Raw genomic sequence first — 11366 nt, forward strand, 5'->3', positions numbered from 1 at the left:
TTCCACCTAAAAAAAGATTTTCTCTTGCAATTTGCCTAGCTGCTCACTCCTCAATTCTTGAGTGGCATTTACTCACTCACATTGTGCACTATTGTGGAATGCAATATATGAGTACAGGTCACCTTTTGTGAATTCTTTGCACTCGTAAATTGAGCTATTTGTACATACAAGTCTGTCTTACACATGTAAATGGTATCAGAAACAATTAATTTATAGAAAACAAATATCTCTAGAAATGCAAATTTGCCACTTTTGTGCTTGTTTGAGCAACTAATTTCACCAATATTTCAAAGGTGGGCATTTTCTCACATTTTATCTGCTTTCCCAGAACTCCCGTTGTATGCATATTCTTACGGCATATTCTTTCAAAATATGAAGGGACACTTGATATTAGTGATGGAATATGCCTTTACATAGTATAGACGTACTATGAATAAACACATTCCAGTTGTGGCTTTGAAATGATCAAAACAGGCTCACTGTACAAAGCATTGAACCCCCAAGTTAACAGAAAACGTCCTATTTAAATCTCAGTGCCTAAAAGGTCTTACATAAATCTTTTTTAGCACAACAACTCTTCACCATGGTTACTGTACACCTACAGAAATTTCCCATAAAGTGTGGTCTTAGTTCACACAATAATCTTAGAACTATAGCATTTAACGTTTGTCCACATCCCTTACAACATATATGAAACTAAGGGCCAGATGTAGGAGCCCTAATTCCGGTCGGAAACGGCCGATTTCGGCCGTTTCCGACCGGTATTAGGGTTATCAGATGTAGGGGCATGTTATTTTAAGAATCGGTAATTTTACAGATTCGGTAAATATACCAATTCTGTAAAATACCGAATCGGTATATTTACCGAATTGGTAAATCCAAATGTAGGTGACACTCCTGAGAGTGCCACAGGCCCTTAAGAGTCGGTATTTTACCACACAATCCTATTGTGTGGTAAAATTCCGAATTCAGTTGTGCATGCACATCTGTGCATGCACACCTGTGCAATGTGACACACAGACATGCCCTAAGGGCATGTCTGTGTGCCACATGGCACACATGCCTGTATTTGGGGTGCTAGAGGGTGTCAAAGTGACACCCCCTGCACCCTTGCTGGAATCGGTATTTACCGAGTCGGTAAATACCGATTCGGTAATGCCCATTGATTCCTATAGGCTTTAATGCCCAAAGGAATCAATGGGCATTACCGAATTGGTATTTACAGAATCGGTAAATACCAAATCGTAACAATTCGGTATTTACCGATTCTGTAATACCTACATCCCCCCCCCTCTATTTTACCACTTCTTAAATACCGAATGGGTAAAATTCGGTATTTAAGAAGTGGTAAAATAAAATTACCTACATCTAGGCCTAAATGTCCAGAATGAGATCATTTTCAGTTCCTTTAGTATTAGTTTCCCTCAGACCCACATTGTCTGTTTCTTCTTCACATTCCTCACATTTAAGACTTGGAGGTAATGAAGGAATGAGTAATAATGTTTACTAGTTAGTAATCTTTCAGACTAACAAGTAATGAAGCTGCTACCAACTTGTCTATCTTACTCATCACATTACCTAGTTAAATAAGACTTTCTATTAGATTAACGAAAATTTCTAGTAAGTAATTGATGTATTTCTGATTCTTGCATCTTCCTCATCACACTCCTTACTTCTTGAAGTTTTGGACTTTGAGTAACGAAGATTTCTTATAAGTAACTGAGCCATTACCAACTCCCAGTCTTTGTCATCACTAGCCTTCCTCATTTAGGATCTGGACTCAAAATGATAAAGATTTCAATTTGCATGTTTTGTGTTTCTTTGGTGTGAGGACGATAGGGGCTTTGAAAACACACAGAGGCTATGTGCCCCATTTTGGAAAAATTACGATCACCAGCGCACGTCCAAACACACCTTCTGTGGATGTGAATTGGAATGTAGAAAGTGAGGAGTGGCAGGTGTATGGGATGGTCTATCATGGTGTCATGACAACTAAAACTTTTAAAAAGTACCCTTGAAGCTGAGTATAGATCATTAATGTACACGCAGGCCACGTTAAAGTCTGGTGTGCATTCCATATAATAGACGGATAGTTCAGGAGTCCAAATTGTGATACCAAACTGTGGCATCTGTGTGGATCACACAACTTGCATAATCTGGTTTGAGATCCGAAATCAGTTTTTAGCAATATAGTTATACTGTGCAATAAAAAGAATGCCTCCTTTTATTGAAGGTAGACCACTTTCACTATCCTTAACCCGTTGCATGCTGATGACGGAACCGCTCCGTCATCAGCTGCGGTGGCGCTGTGCTGATGACGGAGCGGTTCCGCCATGGCCCGCCCGACGCTTCGGCGCGGCGTTAATTCCGCGCCTGCGCTGAGCGTTCTATTGAGCGGGCGGGGCCATGACGGAACCGCTCCGTCATAAGCACAGCGCAACCGACACTGGTGACGGAGCGGTTCCGTCACCAGCATGCGCCCGCCGCATTCCCGCCCCGCCCCCTTAGCACTGCGGCGGAATAGCCGCCGCAGTGAAGGGGTTAATGCCCCTCGAAAGAAAACCAGAACCTTATATCTTCATTACTCTCAGTTCCACACAGAAAAGCCACTAATTCCATTGATTCTACTTTGACCATCATGAGTGCTCCTCAGAAAATGCATTAGTTGCAGTGTATGGGGATTCCCTTTTAGCCTTGCTCATGTCACTAAGTGTGGCACAGATGTCATTTTGAGCTTGTTGTTTTTACAAGCATGAGTTGACCTTTCCGCTTGAAATCGGAAACGCATATCACTGAAGTCCACTGCAAATTGGTCATTAGCTATATGGCATTATGCCTTAACCTCTGCAACCTTAAAATGTAACTAACTTGAACTATGTCCCGGTATATGCATGTTAATATGCAAATTGTACTTATCCTAGACACAACTAGCTTCCATAGGTAGAGTTCCAAGTTGCAAGACTGAGCCTACAGCTTAACACATAAGGCCCACCATGGACTGACACTGGAACTTAAGATCATAGTTAATTCTGAGCAACATATGCAAAATACGTGGAGGAATTATGATGGGAAGCATAAGATAGAATGTTCCTCATTGTACCATGGTCTGAAACCTCTGGACGTCTCACTTGGCAAAAGTGAACCAATGGGTCTAGACAATGTGGTTGTGGTCGTACAGATAAAATGGACCACAGATATAGAATGCCCATGTCCCCATGCTCAGATCACAGAGAAATTATTTAAATTCACATTACAATATGATAGTCAACCACTCAAGTAAACTGTCATGATAATAGTCAGCAAAAAAGGCTGTCACTGTATTAATGGCGCAGTCAATGTATTAATGAACCCATAAAACAGCCGAGAACTGCTTATCAAACAGAGATTGGAATTTTGTCACTGGAAATGATCAGTGTTATTTTTGCACTTGTTGTTCACTAGTACTGTCCATTAAATAAATAGTTTCACAACTCAGTCCCGCTTGGTCAGTTTACCTCTGCACCTCCACTTTCTTTTAGGTCTTACACCTATTATACATGCCTCTCAACAAATTAATATCTCTACTCTCAGTGACCCTCGACAAATTATTATTCATTTGGTATAACCCAATATTTACTTGTTTTTAGTAACATCCATCAGTTTCACAACTGTCTCTGATACAAGATGTGATTTTCAGTGCTATTTGGAAAGTTCATTCATTTTAATTTTGCATATTACATTACCCACAGAACCCAGATATTTCATTTTTCTAGTTGCCCGGCAAATACATGTGTGTGTTAAGTAGCTGATGGTCATAACTGCTGCTGGAAACATTTCTAGCCAGTGCAATGCTTTTATGGTCAGTTAGTTATGTATTGAACCCCATGGCATGTGAATTAGAGTGCCTAACATACCTCTCATATTTCAGCATATGTCTCAAGGTCCCGTTTAAACTGGGGCGGATTCTCCATTAGAGCTCTGTGGCTGAGCACCCCTGAAAATATTTCCTTCACATTCCTGTACAAATATTAAATAGATAGATTGATTTAGAGATATGATTGTATTGCTAAATAAATCAATGTATTTAAGTCTAAGCTGTCTGTTCCAGGCTGCTTTCCCTGCATCGCTCTGAATCAGGAGACGGAAGTCAGGCAGTAAATCAACTTTCTGAACTGTGACGCACAACGCAGGGATTTCTGTTCTAAACCCCTTCATAATGAATCAATGACATTGTAGTCTATGGCAGTATTCTCCAAAGGCCAGTGACACTGTCGGAGTCATGGCTTGGGGCGTTGGAGTCTCCATTCATGTGTGAGAGACGCTGTCTGTAATTCACAGGCATAGATCTTATCCTTTCCCATTCGTCACATGTAGAAGTGCATACAAGCACAGTCCAAGTGTGTTTTGGTGCCTTGTCCTAGGTAATAGTAAGTCTCAGAATGCTAATCCTCTATAAAGTATTCTGTTCTGAGACCCCTTGCCACGCTAACCTCCCTCACTGTGACACCCCAGACCCTGGCTGCACATCGCTGGCTGCTTAGAAGTGGAGCTGCAGCATTTGTTACACCGTGAAATGGATGCAAAAGGCGATCAGGCCAGTGTTCTTGCTCCCTTGTGAAGTTGATGCAAACATCCGAGTCAAGGGCAAAGACGAGATATGTGCTTACAATAGGCAGTTATCTGCTGTATGACATTAAAACTGGCCCGATCCTAATGCCCTTCACAACCTTAATGTCAAAAATATGGATTGATTTATGAAAAATGAGTGTTAAAAACATTAAGGCCATGCATGTCAGCGATTTAGTTCCTGTCTTATTTCAAGTTTTACTTATTCCTGCCTCCCTCAAAAGTTAGCTTTTTAACCATGTTGTGTTTCTTTTTGTATTGTTTTCCCTGCAAATTTTGAGCTGTGCAGGAGTTTATAAAGGGCTTTGATTGGGGGCTCAGACACTGTAGCCAAAGCATAGTGCCCATCAGTGGGTTAACCTCTCTGCAGAGCACACAGAACAATGATTATGTTTACCAGTTGTAAATATGTGTGTGAAGGGGGTGGACAGTTGGCAAAATATTTACAGGGCAAAAGCAAAAGTAAAATAAATTGCTTAACACCTTGGCTGCGGCACAAAGTCCGCCTTGGTGCTGTACATTCCAATCAAGTCCCCCAGCCCTCATGCACACAAGCCCACCGTGACTCCTGATGGCCAGAGGCCGTCAAGAAAACAGAAGGGGTTAAATGTGAGTGAGTGCAGCGTATGTTTGGATGTGGTGAAGCGAGGGAGATGCAAGGAAGCGCATTCGGGAAAGAGTGAAAAGAGGATACTGAAGAGGAAAAAGAGGTGGTAGAAGATGGGCAGATTTAAAAAAAACAAATTCTGCTGTAGGAGAACCCAGCCTGGACCCCACGTTTGTTCATTAAGCTTGCCCGCATCGCTCACTACATAAAAGTCAAACCGAACTTTTACAACACACCACTTTCAAATGTCACCAGCCATCCCTGTGTTTGAACGTCACTAATGATTTTTTTTCTTTCCATTATTGCAGATTCCACTTGAGTTGGACACCAGGGGGTTCATAAAAACCAAAACGCCAATATATCTTAAACTTGTGCCCAGGACAGCTGCACCGGTAGAAGATAAATGATTGACACAAACCACACACGTTCTTCCACAAAGCCTCCATACTAACAGCATGCAACCTATTGCAACTATCATACTGGAAAATGAAGACACAATATATTGGCAAGCAACAACCACCCTTGAGGTCTTTTGCAAAGCCTCCTGTTCTTTAACCCCTATCAATTTTACTCTCCCACTTTGGATTTTGGTGCTTTTTTGCCATGCATCATTGATTACATAATTATGCCTCGGATATGGTGTTTTATATTCAATGCAACCAACTATTGTCGCCTGTTTCTCAGTTATGTGTCTGTAACAGCATGGCTGCTGGCTTGAAACAATGAGGAGAGCATCATTCATCGGCATGCGGAGCCCTACGCATGCGCCAACCTTTTGTCACCTCTGAAAAACTTGTCAAAACTGCACTTCATTTGACTCCTCTATTTTTTTCTGGCAGTCATGTCTTAAAGAACATTTTATCATTTGAGGGAGCAGCTGACATCTGGCACTTTCAGCTGGTAGTTAATGTTTCAGATGCGGTGGGACCTCCTCCAGAGCCCATACAGCTGATGCTGGAAACCCCCAGAGCTGCACCCTCTCTCCTCAGGATACGGCTGCCAATGCCTGGCAGTCACCCTCCACCGCCTTGGTAGACATCATAGCGCGTGCAACCTTGTCACACAGCGTGTCCTACTCCGGGGCTTCCAAAGTAAACAGGGATCTCTTGGCAGCATAAAGGCTGCCTCATTCACCAGTTGAAATGTTCAGCTGATCCACCTGACAGGCGCGATCTGCTCTGTGTTAGGCAAAATGGAAGATTGACAATGAGAGTTTCTCCTTCTGTTAACTTTCACAGAATGGTATAGTTCTTGCTAATGTCCTATGCCCAGAAAAATTAATATTTTTCTATGCCTGACCAAGAATTATATTCTGGGCACAGGCAAACAGACTCTGAAGGATTAGCATTGATTTTTGTATTAGAAAAAGTATTGATTTAAATTCAGATACAATTAATTGACAGAAGAGTGATTAACAATAATATGAGAGAATATCTTACAGCATGAGTGTCACTAGAAGGAATGCATCTTGTGTGTTGCACATTGTTAAAACAGTAAATAATCTGTGTTGAGCCCATCCCCAAAGTGATTTTTGCCATCAGGGAAAAATAGGATTGTTTGATATGTTGGACAATTGTGGTGGTCTTTAATGAAGGATGATAGGCACGTGCCATAAGAAGGATTAACATTTGCATCCAACAATGGGGCTAATTCATACTTTGATGGATGGGTTCCTCCGTTTCTACACCGATGGAGTACCCTCTCTATCAAACTCAAGGTCTGCCAGCTCAATTTAGAGGAAGGCTGCCCTTAAGAATGTCAACAACAGAGTTTACTCCGGCTCCATTGCTGACATTCTCCTCCAATTAGCCTCTTGACTGCCCTCCAATTTAGAGAGGGTGATCAGATATATTTTATTTTTTGCTGTCCATCACCAAAAGGTAAAACATTGTGGTGAGGGACAGTAAAAAAAAAAACGCGAACACCATGGGAGAAAAGTCCCATGCTGTTGGATTTTGACTGCAGCTGCTGTGAAGCCAATTCCTGACAATGTTTGGAGCTGTCCATGAGGGTGGTGGACATCTTTACATTTGGCAGGCAGGTCCCTCAGGATGGTGGAGGAAATATCATCCACCATCCCAACGGACCCTCTGCCCCTCCAAAGTCTATATCAGCCCCTATGACACAACAGAATCGGAGACTAAGATTAACTGTATAAGTTTACTGGAAAAAAATCATTTGAAAGAGCTTTTACAGCAAAGAAAAATTTTATTAAACACAATCAGAAATGGAACAATACATTTTGAAAAGTAAAAGTGATTTTCAGCCACTCATACAAACCTCCTATTTTCCAAAAAGGCATTGCTATAATGTTATTGAAACTGAAAAAAGATTACAAAAGTATGAGAAGATCCGAATTTAAAGCAATACAAGAATTACATCATGTTGTACTCAACAAAAAGAGATGTAAAGATAGGCATGTATTGGCATAAAGAATACACCGTACCTTTGCTACAAAGAGGAGGCTACATTAACTTAAATAGTGATCCTATATACTGATTCTTCTAGATGAAAGATTGATAAAGAATAGATTACAAAGAAAACTGTTCTCAAACACAAGTTCTTTCTAATTTATTCGCAGAGATTAGAAACAATCAAGGAAATGTTGATCTTACTCTCTTTTCGAGAGGTGATTGTGCTTGATGTTGTGAAATTGATACATCTTATAACTTAACTTCAATATTTTCTTTACACGCTAATATTTACATGTACATTTTATTTGAGGAATTTAGATTACATCTTTATGATTGGGAATACAACTTGGAACTTGGTCTAAATTTATTGACGTGTATAGAGTTGTTTAATATGATTTATGTTTTAATACAAATGTTAAAAAAAAATCATCTATTCCTTTTTTCATCATATGAAATCTGTGTTTATAGGTTGATTAGACATGGCAAAAGATTTGGAAGAGTTTAGAAAATATTTAGATATTGTTCGTCATTCCATTAAACTAATTTTGAAAAGATGATGTCCAAGAGCTAACTTTTTACAATTGCAAGTGAGAGTGGAACAAAATCAACTGACAAGAGAAATCTTCAGTCGCACAACTCTGCCGAATTGAATCATTTCCCTTGCATGCAGAGTGCTTTAATTTCAGCATATGTGCAAATTTTACGGGTGATTTAAAAAAGTTAGAATCATTTTTTATTTATGGCTTTTTAAATCATAATTTTATACAAAGGTTTTAAGATCTATGCTATTTGTTTTGCTGTCACTTAAGTGAGCCCGTACTATTTCTTAAACGTTGCGTTTTGTCATTAATTGTATTGTTAACTGGGCTTATGTGCTGTATTTTTTTTCTGATTTGTGACTTTTATGATCTATGACCAAAGTAAAGATTACAACTGGCACTCGATCACATATCTCTATGGTACATAGACATATTGCAACATCTTATTACTGGCAACAAGCTTTAATCCAAATGTAATTAAAATGGATTTCTGTACAGTCAACTACAGTGTAAATTCAGTGTCCAACAAAGAACAATGAGTAATTCATGAGGGAGAAGTGCTTGATAAATTTCATACATGTGCATGAGGCTATTCAGAACAAATATTAAAACAAAGGACAGATAATCTTCCTTGGATTTCAAGTTGGGATCCATTGAAGGTGTCAAGTCAGAATGTAGGATAGGATAAGAGGATAGGATTGACATTTGTAGAGCGCACGAATGCCGAGGCGTCTTAGCGCTAGGGTGAAAGAGAGAGAGGAATAGTGTCAGCAGAACTGACACCTTAAGCCCTGGGGAACAGCCATGTTTTATTAGCTTCCTAAACACTGTGCTGTTTGGTTGGAGTCTCACTGTGACTCCACCCACTTTTAACAGGAGGACTCTTGAGTGGGAATGCAATATATCTGTGAAGTTACCATGGATCCTCTAATTATGATGGGGCAATTAACTTCCGTTAATACTCCCATCGGACATTCGTATTGAGGGTGTAGTGTGAAATCGGGCACTTAATGCACTACCTCTGGGTGACAGCTATGAGAAAAGTCTGTGCAAACTTTCAGGTAGCACAGCTACAAACAGTGGCTGGGTAGAACTTCATTGGTGTGTCTTTCAATTCTTAATACCAATGGAGTATTTGGTAGGTGTTGGACTTGGCCCTTTTTGCAGGGTTATCCCCAAACTTTTTGCTTCTTCCTCCTATTTTTTCGAGACCCGTTGTTGCTGGTTTTAGGACTCTGGGCACTTTACCACTACTAATCAGTGCTAAAGTGCATATGCTCTCTGTGTAAATTGTGAACATGATTGGCTATCCATGATTGGCATATTTGATTTACTGAGCAGTCCCTAATAAAGTGCACTAAATGTTCCGGATTGAATGAATGAATGAAATAAAATTTGTAACGCGCGACTAAGCCCATAGGCATCAAGTAAACCAAAAACTACTAGTGGGCTGCAGCACTGATTGTGCCACCCACATGAGTAGTCCTGAAAATATGTCTTAGGCTGCCACTGCCTGTGCCTGTGCACAGTCCTCTAACTGCCATGTCGACTTGGCAAGTGCACCCACTTGTCAGGCCCTAACCTTCCCTTTTCTTACATATAGGACACCCCAATGGTAGGCCCAAGGGCAGGGTGTAGTGTATGTGGATAGTAGGACATGTACTGATGTGTTTAACATGTCCTGATAGTGAAATACTGCCAATTTCGTTTTTCACTATTGAAAGTTTATTTTGCCCCATAGGACAGAAAGAGGAATGGCTTGTTACATTTTACAAGCATATCTTCCCATGGGGATATAAAGTTTAGATTCTCTGAACTCAGAATTTAATACTACATCTTTTATTAAAGATATTTTTTTAATTGTGTGTTTGAAAATGCCACTTTAAGAAAGTAGTTTAAACTATAGGGGTTACATCCATTAAGGGGGCCTGGAAGGACGTTTAACACATTTTTTGCTCAAGAGATTCCTGGCCACCAATTTCTGTACTGCTAATTAATTGTGCAGATTCCAAATACAACGCAATGAGTCCTTGTACTGTACTTCAATAATTGTGTTAATTCAACGTAATTTGTATCAACAATTCATCTTTCAAAGTGCATAAGAGGAATACACATTTCATTCATTGTAATAGCATTTCAAAACTTTTTAACACCTTCGCTGCGGCGGCTATTCTGCCGCTGCGCAAAGGGGGCGGGGGGGCGCGCGGCGGGCACATGCTGGTGACGCAACCGCTCCGTCACCAGCAGCGGTTGAGCTGTGCTCATGACGGAGCGGTTCCGTCATGGCCCCTCCCGCTCAATGGAACGCCCAGCGCCGGCGTGGAATCCGCGCTGCGCAGGCGCAGCGAGCGGGCCATGATGGAACCACTCTGTCATCAGCACAGCGCCACCGCGGCTGATGACGGAGCGGTTCCGTCATCAGCACGGAAAGAGTTATAGAATATTATAAAAACATATATTCATGAATTCATTAGAAAAAACATTCAAGGAAAAAACATTGCACTCATATCATGTGACTACACTAGTCAATAAATCAATGATGTCTGCCAGCGATAAGATTATTCTCTTATTATCATTGTGTATGGCGCTAAGACAGACAAAATGCGGGGACAACAATTTTTGAAATATAATTCGCTCCCGGGGTATGATTTATGCATCAACACCCTCACTAGAGTCCCATTCGATGTTAGTCCCTCGCAGATAATTGTGTACGTGCCGACGCGTTTCCAATCCCCCCGGTTTCTTAGGGAATTATCATCAGGGCTTTGGACCACGGTGCAATCCTATTAACAAAATAATAATATGTAATGAGTTTCACACTTCTTATCTCCTTCTCTCTCTATATTGTAGTGGCAAAACTACATAAGTTTTATGGGTACCTTATATGTTGTGGTGAGATTCTCTTATTGGTCCGTCTTTTATACCTGGACACAATCAAATTAATTAGATGAGTATGAGTATTATGAGTCTGACAGTACGAGTTGTTATTATTACGACTGAGTGAATAATAACTCGTACTGTCAGAATAATAATACTCATAATACTCTTACTGACAGGGTATGTTGAGGTGCATTCTTTCAGACAGCTACCGGGGGGTTGATATATGCCTGGCCTGTCCTGAATGAGTCAGGGCTGGGCTGAATAGACCTGGGCTTCATTCGGAGTAGGAGGAAGAGTTCTCACTTACATATGAATAGGCCT

General features: G+C 40.7%; 1 protein-coding gene across 1 annotated transcript in view; it reads left to right on the top strand.

Annotated features, from left to right (window-relative positions):
- Positions 1-8180, top strand: part of LOC147684823 (cytochrome P450 3A21-like) — a 247971-nt gene extending 239791 nt beyond the window's left edge. The window contains exon 13 of the mRNA XM_086940696.1: positions 5521-8180. Coding sequence (XP_086796822.1) covers positions 5521-5619 — 99 coding nt within the window. The 3' untranslated portion in view covers positions 5620-8180. The remainder of the gene's footprint in view (positions 1-5520) is intronic.
- The last annotated feature ends 3186 nt before the right edge of the window (positions 8181-11366 follow it).

Source organism: Lissotriton vulgaris, chromosome 10 (genome assembly GCF_964263255.1).
Source record: "Lissotriton vulgaris chromosome 10, aLisVul1.2, whole genome shotgun sequence".
Classification (NCBI taxonomy): domain Eukaryota; kingdom Metazoa; phylum Chordata; class Amphibia; order Caudata; family Salamandridae; genus Lissotriton; species Lissotriton vulgaris.